The 18,285-nt window shown below is 38.6% G+C and overlaps 1 protein-coding gene across 7 annotated transcripts in view; it reads left to right on the forward strand.

The window, feature by feature from the left end:
• Positions 1 to 3,144, forward strand: part of NWD1 (NACHT and WD repeat domain containing 1) — a 94,642-nt gene extending 91,498 nt beyond the window's left edge. For all 7 annotated transcript variants that reach the window (XM_049877321.1, XM_049877322.1, XM_049877320.1 and 4 more), the window contains one exon: positions 955 to 3,144. In XM_049877321.1, coding sequence (XP_049733278.1) covers positions 955 to 1,250 — 296 coding nt within the window. In that variant the 3' untranslated portion in view covers positions 1,251 to 3,144. The remainder of the gene's footprint in view (positions 1 to 954) is intronic.
• Positions 3,145 to 18,285: the final 15,141 nt, after the last annotated feature.

Below are 18,285 nucleotides of genomic sequence, written 5' to 3' on the forward strand. Positions count from 1 at the left end.
TCCAGTTGTGAGGATTTTTGTTTTCTTTACGTTGAGGTGTAATCCACACTGAAGGCTGTGTTCTTTGATCTTCGTTAGAAGTGCTTCAAGTCCTCTTAACTTTCAGCAAGCAAGGTTGTGTCATCTGCATAATGCACATTGTTAATGACTCTTCCACCAATCCAGATGCCCTGTTTTTCTTCATATAGTCCAGCTTCTCGGAGTATTTGTTCAGCATACAGATTGAATAGGTATAGTGAAAGGATACAACCCTGACACACATCTTTCCTGATTTTAAACCACTCAGTATTCCCTTGTTCTGTCGGAACAACTGCCTCTTGATCTATGTACAGGTTCCTCATGAGCACAATTAAGTGTTCAGGAATTTCCATTCTTTGCGATGTTATCCATAATCTGTTACGATCCACACAGTTGAATGCCTTTGCATAGTCAATAAAACACAGGTAAACCTCTTTCTGGTATTCTCAGCTTTCAGCCAGGATCCATCTGACATCATCAATGATATCCCCAGTTCCACGTCCTCTTCTGAATCCAGCCTGAATTTCTGGCAGTTCCCTGTCAATATACTGCTGCAGCTGCTTTTGAATGATCTTCAGCAAAATTTTACTTGCATGTGATCCAACCGTATGTGGAAATTCTCGAACAATATCATTAATATACCCCAGAGCTGACAGAGAGTAAAAGCCTTCCCCTAGAATTGGTGCCCTGAGTTCATACTTCCAGTCTCCTAAACTGTGAGAGAATAAATTTCTGTTTGTTAAAGCCATTCACTTGTGTTATTTCTGTTATAGCAGCACTAGATGACTAAGACAGACTCTGAGAGGTTAAATGCCATGCTCAAGCTAGTGAGGGATATAGCAAGGATTTTACCCCATGCAGCCAACTCCAGAATGTGTGGTATTGGACCTTTGCTCCCTGGTTTCCTCATTTGTGTCCCTCCCTCTACCCCCACAGGCACCCTACTGGCTGTACAGTTTGTCCACGCTGTGGTGAACAGAATCATCCCAACCTCAAATGGTTTCATTGCTCCAACCAGACATGGTTATCTCATCCGTGAGCGTTTCCAATGCCCTTCATCAAGAACGTCACAGCAGGACCCTCTCAAGAACTTCAAGAAGGCAGTGTGGCTAGTCAAGTCCAGGCAAAGAGAAGAGCTGGCCACCACGACAGGAACACTCCAGGACTCAGAGAGTGCTGAGCGAAATGAATCCAAACCAAACAAACGTTCACAGGTCTGTCTAATAGTGTAGAGCCCCTGATGGGGGCATGGAGCTACAATCACTTAGCCCCATCCAATCTGGCTGAAGCAAAGGGAATATATTTGCTGATGTATATCTGAACCCAGGGCCTCAGATTATGTAACCCAGACTTTGCCTGTCCCCTTATTTCCATTCTTTTCTCCTTATTGGCTCCATTCTCAGATCTGCCATCCTGTTAGAAATGTGGTGGCCAACATGCCATCTCCAAGTTCAGTGGGAAAAAGAGCTTCCCTTTCCCAAGAGTTCTAACCAAAGTCCTGGCCCTGACTCTATTGGCCCCCATTGGCTCATATACCCATCCCTAAACCAATCATTGTCTCAGTGAGAACGTATCACTCCAACTGGCTGGCCTGACCCAGTGAACACCACTGGGGCTGAGATCGGAGTCAGAACTACCCAACTGTGTGGACTGAGACTGGTAAGGGGGCTCCCTCGAGGGAAATGGGGTGCTGGTACCATACAAATTGAGGATGGATGCAAGACAGACCAAACAACAGATGCAGACCACAAACTTTACAGTTTATAAAGCACCAGGTGCTGTCATTCCATCCCCACCATAGCCCATACATTAGAGATGGTGGGAGTTTCTGCCTCCGTTTTACAGATGAGGAAACTGAACCTGGGGAGTAGCTGTGATTTGCTTAAAATCACAAGCTCAAAATGTAAGAGCCCTGAGAAAAGAGAGCAGGAAACCTTCTATTCCAATCATTGCTGGTGGCCTCAGTTCAGTGTTAAGTCTCAGAAGCACAGCCATCTATTCCATGGGTGGCAGAAGCAAATGCCCACAGGGGCCAGCAAGTAATCTGGATAATTGGTGGGGAGCCCACTTGAGCAGCAAGGAGTGGTGGATCCTGCAGGGATGTGGGACACATGCTTTTTCTAGAGTGGGCAGGGGTGGCCACACACCAGCTTCAGCCCAGGGTCACCATGGGAAGAATAGCTCACTGTTGCCAGATCTTCCTATTATCTTACACAAAGGATGTCTAGATTTTCACGTGAAATATTCCCATTTTTAAAAGTCGGTGATTGGCTTAAATTCACATCTTCAGGTACATTGGGCCTGTGTATTTCTAGTACATGAGTCAACCTCAAGGCCCAAGATGGAGTTAAAACAATTTTTAAAAAAGTTATATTTTTTCCAGCCCTACTCCCTGGCTTCCAAAACTTTAAAATAAAGATGCTTTTCTATCTTTAAAACTGGAGGCTCTTGGAAGCAGATGGAAAGAGCTGCCTACGTCTTCCTGCATTGCTTTTAGACAATCTGCCTCTTGCAACTTCAACCATCAAACTCTTGCCATCTCACTTAAATGGCTCTTCGTTCTTTGCCCACAGCCTTCTAGAAGCCCCACTTGCTTCAGGGGACTTCTGCTCTAACAATAGAAGAGTCCAAACCTTCAAGGTGCTATTCCCCCTCCTAGCCTCCTTTGGATTCCACTTAATTTCAGCAAAAGCAACCTTAAAACAGTAGGTGGGATTATCTTGCTTAGCCATTTCCCAAACCAGGGTTCCAAGAAACACTTTGGCAGTTGCACAAATGTTAGGTTCAAACTCTAGTTTTTTAAAAAATATTTTAAAACTGCAGTTGTAAAATGCAGGCTCAGATGCATTGAATGGTAGGTTTTAATGTGCTGGAGATGACTAACATGCTTCTCCTGACCTCTTCATGTAGCTAAAGAACCCACTTAGGTTACAAGGGGAGCCCTTGAAAAGAACTGCTTCTCTCTGACACCACTTCTCTGTGAATCAAGGCTTTACCCAACTCAGAAGAAAATGGATGTTGTAACAGACTGAGATTTCATGGACAATTTCTGGTTTTAAATGTGTGTGTCCATCAGAAGGGCCTCAGTGAGAACCAATTGCTTTGTACATAACTAATTTGAACATAGAGAAGACATTTTTACTAATAAAATGCTATTCTGAGTTGTTGCTTATCTTTTTTTTTTTTTTAAGGTATAATTTCTCTTTTTTTATTGTGGTGAAAATATACACAATAAAACATACGCCACCTCAATACTTTCCACACATAAAATTCAGTGACACGGATCACATTCTTCAAGAGGCGCAACCATTCTCACCATCCTTTTACAAATCACTCCACCACCATGAACATAAACTCAGCACCCTCCAAGCAAAAACTCTGGCTCCTTTAAATGGGAATTCCAGCCCACCGCCCCAGGGAGCCTTACTCCATTATTAACCAACTGGCCATTCTCTTACCTGGCAGCCTCATCTCCACAGCTTTTTCTCCCCAAGGTCTGAACCTAGTACATTGGGGAATTGGCTGAGGAGCACATTTGAGCATCCTATTAGAAAATTATCAAAACTCAAAGAAATTGAAGCATAAGTTTTATTCCAAGCAGTCATTCTATATGCATTCAGGGAGATCATTTCATTTCTAAAAACAAGTGGCTCAAAGTAGGCTAGTTACAACTCTTGAATTGGCTCAAAACAATAATATAATATTTTATTGTTTCATAATTTAATAAACAATTTAAAAATTGGAGGAGTGCAAGTCTCCCAACATGAAGAAATTGAAGAAAAAGAAAGGCTCTGAAGGATTGGAGATTTTCCAGAGGCTTAAATATTTTTTCTTAATGAATACAAGTTTCCATGGTGACCAAGTACTTAGTGGTTACTGAGTTAACACTGAAAAAAGTAGCTCATGTAAATTTGGCCCTTTACTCACTGGTAAAAAAAACTGTAGCTATGAGAAAAAACCCATTGCCGTCGAATCGATTCCAACTCATAGCAACCCTATGGTAGCTATGAGACCTCTTGAAATTAAAATTGAGGAAGTCCATGTTGTTACTGATTTCCCTTTCTAGCCAGGAAAGACAGTTTTACAATGCTGCAGGACAGCTTTTGGTAAAAACAACAGTGAGTCAATAAATTTGCAGTTTAGCTCAGGCTTTTTTACTGTTAATTTTTGGTTTTCTAGGTAAGAAAAACCCCTTAAAATTAAAATAAGATGTCTGTTTTTTTTTTCCTTTCCCACATCTTGTAATGCAAGATGTTAATAGGAGAAACTAAAAAAAAAAAAAAAAAAAAAAATTTTTTTTTTTTTTTATGTGCAGGCGGAAGGAGTAGATGGGAACTCTTTGTACTTTCTACACAACATAAAAGTACTCTAAAAAAACAGCCTATTAAAAAAACCAAAGGCACACACACACAACAATGTAGACTACAACTATTTCCATATTAAAGAAGAAAGGGGTACAGAATTCTAGGTTACTGTTTTTTCTTCAGCACTTGAAATATTTCACTCTGCTCTCTTGCTTGCATGGTTTCTTTTTATTTATTTAAATTTTTTGTTGTACTTTAAATGAAGGTTTACAGAACAAACTAGTTTCTCATTAAACTGTTAGTACACATATTGTTTTATGACATTGGTTAACAACCCCACGGCCTGTCAACTCCCTCCCTTCTCAACCTTGTGTTCCCTATTACCAGCTTTCCTGTTTCTCCTGCCTTCTAGTCCTTGCCCCTGGGCTGTTGCGCCCCTTTAGTCTAGTTTTGTTTTATGGGCCTGTCCAATCTTTGGCTGAACGGTGAACCTCAAAAGTGCCTTCATTACTGAGCTGAAAGGGTGTCCAGGGGCCACACGCTCAGGGTTTCTCTAGTCTCTGTCAGGCCAGCAAGTCTGGTCTTTCTTTTTAAGTAAGAATTTTGTTCTATATTTTTTTTCCAGCTCTGTCCAGGACCCTCTATTGTGATCCCTGTCAGAGCAGCCAGTGGTGGTAGCTGGGCATCATCTAGTTGTGCTGCACTCAGTCTGGTGGAGGCCATGGTAGTTGTGCTTCATTAGTCCTTTGGACTAATCATTCCCTTGTATCTTTAGTTTTCTTCATTCTTCCTTGCTCCTGCAGGGGTAAGACCAGTGGTGTTGCATGTTTCTGAAAAGAATTCTGATGTAATTCTAATCCTTGTTCCTTTATAGGTAAGATTTTATTTATTTATTTTTCCTTTTGGCTTTTCTCTTTGTTTTTGATTTTCTAGTTTATTATGTGCCTAGGTGTAGTTTTTTTTTTTTTTTTTTTTTTTAAGTATTTCTCCTGCTTGGTGCCCTCTGAGCTTCTGGATCTGTGGTTGGTGCCTGTCAACAATTTTGGAAAACTCTCAGCCATTATTGCAGGAAACATTTCTTCAGTTCCTATCTCTTTCTTCTCCTTCTGGTATTCCCATTATGTGTATGTTACACATTTTGTGATTGTCCCACAGCTTTTGGATGTTCAGTTCTTTTTTTTTTTTTTCCAGTCTTTTTTTCTATTTGCTTTTTAGTTTGGGGAGTTTCTACTGACAAATCTTCAAGCTCACTGATTCTTTCCTAAGTCACGTCCAGTCTACCGATGAGCATTCTTCATTCCTATTAGTATTTCCTTTTGATTCTTTCTTAGGGTTTCTATCTCTCTGCCTATATTTCCACTGGAGCCCTTAGCATACTGATCATAGTTATAATAAATCTCAGTCTGATAATTCCAAAATCTTGGCAATATCTGACTCAGATTTTGATGCTTGCCATCTCTGTTCAGACTGTATTTTTTGGGGGGGGGGGTTGCCTTGTAATTTTATTGTTGAAAGCCAGACATCATGTATCAGGTAAAAGAAACTGATGTTCTTTCAGTTGTAATTCCCTCTAAAGCCCTGCTGATAGGCCCAGCAGCAGCAGCATATGCTCCCAGTAAGTGGTGATTCTCTGTATTAGCCTGTGTGTCTCTCCAGTTTTCTGGTCAATGGTTTGCCCTGTGAGCTCTATTCCCTGACAGATCTAAAAGAATTGGTGATGTTCAGTGTCATGAATTGAATTGTGTCACCCAAAAATATCTGTCAACGTGGCTAGGTCTTGGTTTCCTTGTATGATTGCATGACTGTCTACCATTTTATCTTCTGGTGCCTCCCAATCCTTGGAGCCAACAGCATTGGGTGCCCAAAGTTCACCTGCAAAACCCACCCACCTATGTGCTCTAGGGGACAGGGGCACGCCTTCCACCTAGGCACTCAGGGGCAGCCATCAGCCTCCTACCTTGCTAGGCACATAACCTTCTACTACAGCCAGATACCTGTGCCTGCACCAATCACCCCTACGTAGCCTTGCCTATCTAGGACTATAGGTGAGAGGCTGCACCACTTGCTCAGTGATCAATGACCTGGACACATGAGCTGAATCCACACATGAAAAGTAAATGGACTCCTGGGCTCACACAACTAGTATCTGCTCTAACCACCTTGTAACGGGACGTGAGAGCTTCAAAGATGCTAATAATCAAAGTAGCTCACATACCCAGCCTATTTGGACATATCAAAACAAAATAAAACAAGAAGCTAGAACACAGTAAGAAAACATACAATAAATAAATATAATAACTTATTGATGGCTCGGAGACAAAGTCAACATCAAATCACATAAAGAGGCAGACCATGATGACTCTAGCAAGTGACCAAAACGAAGAACCACGAAACCTCCTGGAGGAAGAGAAGATCTTGGAATTACTGGAGGTAGAATTCAAAAGAATACAGAGCTCTTAAAGGGATCAAGAAGGAGATCAGGAAAAACTCAGACCAAGCCAAGCAACACACAGACAAACCAACAGACAAATTTAGGAAAGCTATACAAGAGCAGGCTGCTAGAATCCATAGGGAGACAGCAAATAGAAATCCAAAAGATTAACAATAAAATTTCAGAATTAGACAACTCAGTAGAAAGTTATAGGAGCAGAACTGAGGCAATTGAAGTCATAATTAGTGAGATTGAAGATAAAGCACTTAACACCAATTTTTTCTGAGGAAAAATCAGACAAAAGAATTTAAAAGAATGAAGAAACCCTAAGAATTTTGTGGGACTCTATCAAGAGGAATAACTTATGAGTGATTGGAGTACCAGAATGGGGGAGGGGGAAGGGAGGGGGATAACAGAAAATACAGAGAGAATTTTTGAAAATTTGCTGGCAGAAAACTTCCCTGATATTGTGAAAGATGAGAAGATATCTATCCAAGAAGCTCGTCAAACTCCACACAGGGTAGATCCCAAAAGAAAGTCACCAAGACATATATTCAAACTTGCCAAAACCAAAGATAAAGAGAGAATCTTAAGGGTGGCTAGAGATAAACGAAAAGCCACCTACAGAGGAGAGTCAATAATACTAAACTCTGACTACTCACCGGAAACCATGCAGGCAAGAAGGCAATGGTATGACATATATAAAGATTTAAAGAAAAAAAATTGCCAGCCAAGAATTATATATCCAGCAAGACTGTCTCTCACATATGGGGGTGAAATTTGGGCATTTCCAGATAAACAAACTCTAAGGGAATTTGTAAAAACCAAACCAAAATTACAAGAAATACCAGAGGCTCTTTTACCCTGTGAAAACATTCTTTAAATTATTGAATTAAAGATTGACAATATTAGAGTCAGTATAAGCCACATTTTATCATGCTTTTTTTTTTTCTTTCATGGTTATTTCATGGTTTTTATCATGGTTATTTCAGCATTTATTTCTTGAAGTTCATAGGTGGAATTATTTAAGCTATTATAACATCTTCTACTCTATAGACTATTCTATAACGAATATAATGTTATTAGTTATTGAAATAGCTGATTCCCATATGAAAAGAGGGAAAGGAAAATAAAACTGGTTTTTTATATTTAAAATTAGAACACCAAAAATCAGTAATATTTTTATAAAAACTTTAAGGTAGTTTTTTTTTTTTTTTTTTAGTTTACTCAATATTATGTAGTTAACCTTGGTTTAATGTCCTTCTGTATCAGCAGCAACTTGGAAAACTGTCAGTTTTTACACAGAGTTCAAAAGATCTTGATTTTATTTCATATCATTGATGTCTGAAATATACTTTTTTATAAGTTGATACAGTCTATTTTTTTAATATTATGTTTTAGTGTCGTCAGCAAGTCAGCAAAGAAAACTTATTTGCAGACAACAAAACTCAATAGGGCCATGATTAACTTATAATAATAATTTTTTTAAAGTGAAAGATTTGTTGGAAATAACATAAGTTAATTCAGACAAAAATATCTATAAAACCCTATTTTGAAAGTTTTATATATAACACATAATAACATAGTCAGAATATACCAAGATTATTACATCTGTAAACATCTGAAATGATGTGAATTTTTCTAGTTAAACTATTGGCTTGATGATGCCAGATTTAAAAGAAGTTAAGTTGTTTGTAATTAAGTTAGCAATTGAAATAATAAAATTATGACATAACAGCACGTGCTTTTAGGGTTTGTTTGGTATCACATAAATATTACTGATACACATATTTTTTAACACAAAGAGAATCTGGCATTTTTTTAATTTGACAAAATGTTTTATGTAATTCATAACATAGTAAATAAACTTTTGTTATTATTACTATGATTATTATTTTATAAAACGAACAAATCTTTTGTGGCTTTCTATGAAGTTAAAGTAGTTAAGAGTTTGTTATACATTACTGAGAAATAATACTTGAGTTATTTAAATCAAAAATTCTAAAGGTAAAAACTTTAGTTTTTAAAATTATGCAGCTTGATTTTAATTTAGGAATTTTATTTTAATGAGGGACTGAACACTTGTTTGTAAGGCAGATTATGCAAGGAATAAATCAACTCTTTAACCTAGTAATTAAAGAAAAATTTTTTAACAGTGTGAACCTCAATTCTTTGTATATTATTTGATATTAAGGCCTTTACAAATTCTTATGATTTAACTCATTAAACTTTTGGTTGTAATAAACAAGAACTTCAATCATATTAAACTAAAAGTCTTTAACAAGCCTTTTAAATTTTTTGTCTTTGTTATATGGGACCGACTCAATGGCAACAGGTTTTATATACTTTTTTACAGTATGATTTTTAAGCAGTAAATATATTCATTCTTAGACTTAAACATACATGCACATATCTTTTCTCTGAGGTGTAGGTTTAGCTTTCTTTCTCTGGTGTCTAACTTTTCATTTAATTTTCTATCATTTTCTAAAATTTTTTTCTCTTTCTTATCTTTGAACAACCAGTTTCTTTCATATTAGAATAAAAATTAATACCTTTTCTTTTAACAAAATATATTCTATATGCAATTCAGCTTAAGTTACTTAAAAATATCCTGGAACCTAATTTAAGTTGACATATTATAAAACAATAAAAACTTCACTGGAACAAATTTATCTCATTAATTCCTGGGAACATTAAAAAATATATATATTAGGGCTAGTTAATTTATGTAAGTATTTGTTTATTATTAAATTACTCAGAGCAAGTTCTTAGAAGAAATATTATAATAAAATTTAATAATACCATCCAGAGGCAGATAACAATTATATTTTCACAAGTGCATTTTCTGAGTGTTTTAAAGAATACCTTAGAATAATTTGTTCTTTTTGAAACTTTGCTATAGTAATTAAAATAATTTGTCATAATCAATTAGTTTATGTTAAAAAGTTTGTACAGCAGCTACCGAAGGCTCAGATATATAAAACTTGGCTTTTAAAAATCAGCAACTATCAGAGAACCCCTGAGGGAGCAGGACAGCAGTGGAATGCAGACCCCAAATTCTCGTAAAAAGACCAGACTTAATGATCTGACTGACACTAGAAGGACCCTGGTGGTCATGGCCCCCAGACCTTCTCTTGGCCCAGGACAGGAACCATTCCTATAGCCAACTCTTCAGACATGGATTGGACTGGACAATGGGATGGAGAGGGATGCTGGTAAGGAGTGAGCTTCTTGGATCAGGTGGACACTTGAGACTATGTTGGCATCTCCTGCCTGGAGGGGAGATGAGAGGGTAGAGGGGATTAAAAGCTGGCAAAATGGATACAAATAGAGAGAGTGGAGGGAGGTAGTGGGATATCTCATTAGGGGAAGAGTAATTGGGAGTATGTAGTAGGGTATATATAAGTTTTTGTGTGAGAGATTGACTTGATTTGTAAACTTTCACTTAAAGCACAATAAAAATTATAAAAAAAAAAACCAGAGAGGAGAGCTAAGATGGCGGAATAGACAGACACTTCCCTCGAGCCCTCTTTACAACAAAGACCCGAAAAAACAGGTGAAACGAGCATATTTGTGACAAGCTGGGAGCCCTGAGCATCAAAGGCAAGCTAAGACAACAAACTGAGGGGCAGGGGGAGGAAGAGGCCGTTCAGAAGTGGAGAGGAGTTACTGGACCTGAATCGTGGGGAGCCCTCAGACACCATTCCCAGAGCAGTGGTGGCGGTGGCAGCAGGCGGGCACTAGTGTTCTGCCACAGTTTCCTCAGGGAGGAGCAGCCAGCCACACAGCCCACTCACACCTCCGGAAGCTGAGGAGAAAGGTGCTTTCAGCAAAAGCTAAGCACTTGCGTATATTTTACCGTGCCCCCCACCCCCCATCCCCAAGCCGGGTTCAGTGGCTGAATCCCCGGGCCTGAGATAGACCCTGGTGAGCACCTAGAGCCATCCTCCCGGCCTTGGGGAAGGAAAAAACTTGCAACTGGGGGGAAAAGATAATTTCCTAGCTCCATTAACTGGGGGAGCTCAAGACAGAAGCGGCTCCTGTCCAGGCATAAACCGTCCATGGACCTTCAGCATGTAGACCCTTGTTGGGAAACTCCAACCATTTCAGCTGTGCGATGGAGAGGTGGGTGTTTGACGTTTGACATTGCTTTGCCTATTAAACAAGGTCCTTACCTACCCACAACAGGGACCTAAGGACTGGTAGCTCCACTCAGGTTACCCAGCCACCTGTGACAGGGGTCCAAAGATAACTGGTACCTCCCAGTCCTTACAACCAAAAACTTTGGGTGCCCATGGTCCCTCTGCAGAACCCACCCACCAGCACACTCTAGGGAACAGACACACATTTTCCTCAGAGACACTTGGGGGTCAGTTCTCAGCCCCCTGCCTTGTTCAGAGCGTGACCCCCTGCTGCAATCAGATACCAGTATATATGCCAATCACCCCTGCCCCTCTAAGACTGTAGGACAGAGCCTGTACCACACACTTGATATCAGCTACCTGGAAACCTGAGCTGAATTCATACAAGAAAACTGAATGGACTCCTAGACTATATACCTGATAACAGCTCTAGCCAGCTAGGAGCAGGACACCAGAGCTCCAAAGGCAAAAATAATCAAGCTAGCTCACTCAGGCAACCCATAGGAGTATACCAAAACAAAACAAACCAAGCAGCTATGACACAGTAAGCAAGCATAAACTAATACAATAACTTATAGATGGCTCGGAGACAACAGTCAATATCAAGTCACATAAGGAAACAGACCATGATCACCTCAACAGGCTTTCAGAACAAAGAATCCAGGGATCTTCTAGATGAAAGTGCATTCCTGGAATTACCAGATGCAGAATACAAAAGTTTAATATACAGAACCCTTCAAGACATCAGGAAGGAAATGAGGCAATATGCAGAACAAGCCAAAGAACACACAGATAAAGCAACTGAAGAAATTAGAAGGATTATTCAGGAACATAATGAAAAGTTTAATAAGCTGGAAAAATCTATAGACAGACAGCAATCAGAAATTCAGAAGATTAACAACAAAATTACAGAATTAGATAACTCAACAGAAAGTCAGAGGAGCAGAATTGAGCAAGTAGAAGCTAGAATTTCTGAACTTGAAGATAAATCACTTGGCACTAATATATTTGAAGAAAAATCAGATAAAAGAATTTAAAAAAATGAAGAAACCTTAAGAATCATGTGGGACTCTATCAAGAGAAATAACCTACGAGTGATTGGAGTACCAGAACAGGGAGGGATAACAGAAAATACAGAGAAAATTGTTGAAGATTTGTTGGCAGGAAACTTCCCTGATACTGTGAAAGATGAGAAGATATCTATCCAAGATGCTCATCGCACTCCACATAAGGTAGATAGATCTTAAAAGAAAGTCACCAAGACATATTATAATCAAGCTTTCCAAAACCAAAGATAAAGAGAGAATTATAAGAGCAGCGAGGGCTAAACAAAAAGTCACCTACAAAGGAGAGCCAATAAGAATAAGCTCAGACTACTCGGCACAAACCACGCAGGCAAGAAGGCAATGGGATGACATATTTAAAAAATTGAAGGAAAAAAAATTGCCTGCCAAGAATCATATATCCATCAAAACTGTCTCTTAAATATGAAGGTGAAATTAAGACATTTCCAGATAAACACAAGTTGAGGGAATTCGTAAAAACCAAAACAAAACTACAAGAAATACTAAAGGGAGTTCTTTGATTAGAAAATCAATAATATCAGGTATTAACCCAAGACTAGAACACTGGGCAGAGCAACCAGAAGTCAACCCAGACAGGGAAATCCAAAAAAAACGAAGCAAGATTTTTTATATATATGTGTGTATATATATATATATATATATATATATATATATATATATATATATATATATATAAGAAGCCCAAAACAGGGTAACAGCGATGTTATTGTATAAAAGAAGACATCATTAAAATAATAAAGCACGACTAAGAAATGTAATCGTACGCCTTCTATATGGAGAGGAAGATACGGCAATACAAAGAAATAAAAGTTAGTTTTAAATTTAGAAAAACAGGGGTAAGTAATAAGGTAAACACAAACGAGACAAACTATCCTACTCATCAAAATAAAATACAAGGGAAAAATAGAGACTCAGCAGAAACAAAATCAACAACACCAAATATGAGGAAAGGACAATATATAAAGAAAATCTACTCAGCACATAAAATCAACTGGGAAAAAGAAACTGTCAACACACAAAAAAAGACAGCAAAATGATAGCACTAAATTCATACCTATCCATAATTACCCTGAATTTCAATGGGCTAAATGCACCAATAAAGAGACAGAGAGTGGCAGACTGGATTAAAAAACAAGATCCGTCCATATGCTGCCTACAAGAGACACACCTTAGACTGAAAGACACAAACAAACTAAACTCAAAGGATGGAAAAAGATATATCAAGCAAACAACAATCAAAAAAGAGCAGGAGTGGCAATATTAATTTCTGACAAAATAGACTTTAAAGTTAAATCCACCAGAAAGGATAAGGAAGGACACTATATAATGATTAAGAGGGCCAATACACCAAAAAGATATAAACACATTAAATATTTATGCACCCAATGACAGGGCTGCAACATACATAAAACAAATTCTATCAACATTGAAAAGTGAGATAGACAGCTCCACGATAATAGTAGGAGACTTCAACATACCACTTTTGGTGAAGGACAGGACATCCAGAAAGAACCTCAATAAAGACATGGAAGATCTATATGCCACAATCAACCAACTTGACCTTGTAGACATATACAGAACATTCCACCCAACAGCAACCAAGTACACTTTCTTTTCTAGTGCACATGGAACATTCTCTGGAATAGACCACATATTAGGTCATAAAGCAAGCCTTAGCAGAATCCAAAACATTGAAATATTACAAAGCATCGTCTCTGACCATAAGGCCATAAAACTCGAAATCAATAACAGGAAAAGCACGCAAAAGAAATCAAAAACTTGGAAACTGAACAATACCCTGCTCAAAAAAGACTGGATTATAGAAGACATTAAGGATAAAATAAAGAAATTCATACAATCCAACGAGAATGAAAACACCTCCTATCAGAACCTTTGGGACACAGCTAAAGCAGTGCTCAGAGACCAATTTATATCAATAAATGCACACATCCAAAAAGAAGAAAGGGCCAAAATCAAAGAATTATCCCTACAACTTGAACAAATAGAAAGAGAGCAACAACAACAACAACAAAAAACCCACAGGCACCAGAAGAAAACAAATAATAAATATCAGAGCTGAACTAAATGAAACAGAAAAACAATTGAAAGAATTAACAAGACCAAAAGCTGGTTCTTTGAAAAAATCAAGAAAATTGATAAACCACTGGCCAAACTAACAAAAGAAAAACAGGAGAGGAAGCAAATAACCCAAATAAGAAATCAGATTGGCGGTATTACAACAGACCCAACTGAAATTAAAAGAATCTTATCAGATTACTATGAAAAACTATACTCAAACAAATTTGAAAGCCTAGAAGAAATGGATGAATTCCTAGAAACACACTACCTACCTAAACTTACACAAACAGGTAGAACAACTAAATAGACCCATAACAAAAGAAGAGATTGCAAAGGTAATCAAAAACCTCCCAACAAAAAAAGGCCCTGGCCCTGATGGCTTCACTGCAGAATTATACCAAACTTTCAAAGAAGAGTTAACACCACTACTATTAAAGGTATTTCAGAGCATAGAAAAAGACAGAATACTGCCAAACTCATTCTATGAACCCACTACATCCTTGATACCAAAACCAGGTAAAGACACCACAAGAAAAGAAAATTACAGACCTATATCCCTCATGAATGTAGATGCAAAAATCCTCAATAAAATTCTAGCCAATAGAATTCAACAACATATCAAAAAAATAATTCACCATGACCAAGTGGGATTCATACCAGGTATGCAGACATGGTTCAACATTAGAAAAACAATTAATGTAATCCACCGCATAAATAAAACAAAAGACAAGAATCACATGATTTTATCAATTGATGCAGGAAAGGCATTTGCTAAAGTTCAACACTCCTTCATGTTAAAAATTCTCAGCAAAACAGGAATAGAAGGAAAATTCCTCAACATAATAAAGGGCATTTATACAAAGTCAACAGCCGACATCACCCTAAATGGAGAGAGCCTGAAAACATTCCCAATGAGATCAGAAACGAGACAAGGATGCCCTTTATCACCACTCTTGTTCAACATTGTGCTGGAAGTCCTAGCCAGAGCAATTAGGCTAGACAAAGAAATAAAGGGCACCCAGATTGGCAAAGAAGAAGTAAAAGTATCTCTGTCTGCAGATGCTGTGATCTTATACACAGAAAACCCTAAGGAATCCTCCAGAAAACTACTGAAACTAATAGAGTTCAGCACAGTATCGGGATACAAGATAAACATACAAAAATCAGTTGGATTCCTCTACACCAAAAAGAACATCGAAGAGGAAATCACCAAATCAATGCCAATTACAGTAGCCCCCCAAAAGATAAAATACTTAGGAATAAATCTTACCAGAGATGTAAAAGATTCATACAAAGAAAACTACAGTACACTTCTGCAAGAAACCAAAAGAGACTTACATAAGTGGAAGAACATACCTAGCTCGTGGATAGGAAGACCTAACATTATAAAAATGTCCATTCTACCAAAGGCGATCTATACATTTAATGCAATTCCAATCCAAATTCCAACGATATTCCTTAATGAGATGGAGAAACAAATCACCAACTTCATATGGAAGGGAAAGAGGCCATGGATAAATAAGGCATTACTGAAAAAGATGAACAAAGTTGGAGGCCTTTCTTTACCTGATTTTAGAACCTATTATACCGCCACAGTAGTCAAAACAGCCTGGTACTGGACAACAACAGATACATGGACCAATGGAACAGAATTGAGAATCCAGACATAAATCCATCCACATATGAGCAGTTGATATTTGACAAGGGCCCCAAAACAGTTAAATGGGGAAAAGATAGTCTTTTTAACAAATGCTGCTGGCATAACTGGATATCCATCTGCAAAAAAATGAAACAGGACCCATACCTCACTCCATGCACAAAAACAAGCTCAAAATGGATCAAAGACCTAAATAGAAAATCTAAAATGATAAAGACCATGGAAGAAAAAATAGGGACAACGTTAGGAGCCCTAATACATGGCATAAACAGTATGCAAAACATTATAAAGAATGTAGAAGAAAAACTAGATAACAGGGAGCTCCTAAAAATCAAATACCTATGCTCATCCAAAGACTTCACCAAAAGAGTAAAAAGACTACCTACAGACTGGGAAAAAGTTTTTAGCTACAACATTTCTGATCAGTGCCTGATCTCTAAAATCTACATGATACTGCACAAACGCAACTGCAAAAGACAATCTAACTAAAAACTGGGCAAAAGATATGAATAGACACTTCACCAAAGAAGACATTCAGGTAGCTAACAGATATATGAGGAAATGTTCATGATCATTAACCATTAGAGAAATGCAGATTGAAACTACAATGAGATTTCACCTCCAACAAGGCTGGCATTAATCCAAAAACCACAAAATAATAAATGTTGGAGAGGCTGTGGAGAGATTGGAACACTTATACACTGCTGGTGGGAATGTCAAATGGTACAACCACTTTGGAAATCGATTTGGCGCTTCCTTAAAAATTTAGAAATAGAACTACCATACGATCCAGCAATCCCACTCCTTGGAATATATCCTAGAGAAATGAGAGCCTTTACACGAACAGATATATGCACACTCATGTTTATTGCAGCACTGTTTACAATAGCAAAAAGATGGAAGCAACCAAGGTGCCCATCAACGGATGAATGGATAAATAAATTATGGTATATTCACACAATGGAATACTACGCATCGATAAAGAACAGTGAGGTATCTGTGAAACATTTCATAACATGGAGGAGCCTGGAAGGCATTATGCTGAGTGAAATTAGTCCATTGCAAAAGGACAAATATTGTATAAGACCACTAAACTGAGAAGAAAACATTCTTTTGTGGTTATGAGAGGGGGAAGGGAGGGAGGGTGGGAGAGGGGTTTTCACTAATTAGATAGTAGATAAGAACTACTTTAGGTGAAGGGAAAGACAGCACACAGCACAGGGGAGGTCAGCACAACGGGACTAAACCAAAAGCAAGAAGTTTCCTGAATAAACTGAATGCTTTGAAGGCCAGCGTAGCAGGGGCAGGGGTCTGGGGACCATGGTTTCAGGGAACATCTAAATCAATTGCCATAATAAAATCTATTAAGAAAACATTCTGTATCCCATTTTGAAGAGTGGTGTCTGGGGTCTTAAACGCTAGCAAGCAGCCATCTAAGATGCATCAATTGGTCTCAACCCACCTGGATCAAAGGAGAATGAAGAACACCAAGGACGCAAGGTGATTACGAGCCCAAGAGACAGAAAGGGCCACATGAACCAGCGACTACATCATCCTGAGACCAGAAGAACTAGATGGTGCCCGGCTACAACCAATGACTGCCCTGACAGGAAACACAACAGAGAACCCCTAAAGGAGTGGGAGAGCAGTGGGATGCAGACCCCAAATTCTCATAAGACCAGACTTGATGGTCTGACTGAGACTGGAAGAACCCCGGTGGTCATGGCCCCCAGACCTTCTGTAGGCCCAGGACAGGAACCATTCCCGAGGCCAGCTCTTCAGACATTGATTGCACTGGACAATGGGTTGGAGAGGGATGCTGGTGAGGAGTGAGCTTCTCAGATCAGGTGGACACTTGAGACTATGTGGGCATCTCCTGCCTGGAGGGGAGATGAGAGGGTGGAGGGGGTTAGAAGCTGGTGAAAAGGACACGAAAAGATAGAGTGGAAGGAGAAAGCGGGATGTCTCATTAGGAGGAGAGCAATTGGGAGTGTGTAGCAAGGTGTATATGGGTTTTTGTGTGAGAGACTGACTTGATTTGTAAACTTTCACTTAAAGCACAATAAAAATTATAAAAAAAAAATAGCACGTGCTAGTATCGGCTTCTAATTTGACTGTTCTAAATCAAAGGCAAATAAACAAGATTCAAAACATTCTCAAAGTGGCCACTGAGTTTCTTCAACCTGTCAGACAAACAGATCAAAACGTGTGTAAAACAAAATCCAAGCTCGATTGTTTTTCAGAATCAAACCAATGTTATAAGACTCTGGGATTCCTAGGCAGCAATCAAATTACAAACCTGAACCGACATCTCCGGGAGTATATACAAGTTCACATGTGAACAAAAAGAAGACAGACAGACAGACAACAAATTCTACAATAAAACTCAGGAGAGAGCATCTATGCAAATGAGTGGAAGGCTTGGACCGAAGAGGAATTTACCTTGTTGCACTCTTGAATCCGTCCTGGAGATGAAGGGCCCCAACATGGCCCAGCTCAGTACCGTCAGCCCATCTCCCCGGTGTCTTGGTAGCTGCAGAGGCAAATTCTACTTTGGGTTCCTTCGTGG

Source organism: Elephas maximus, chromosome 3 (assembly GCF_024166365.1).
Source record: "Elephas maximus indicus isolate mEleMax1 chromosome 3, mEleMax1 primary haplotype, whole genome shotgun sequence".
Lineage (NCBI taxonomy): Eukaryota > Metazoa > Chordata > Mammalia > Proboscidea > Elephantidae > Elephas > Elephas maximus.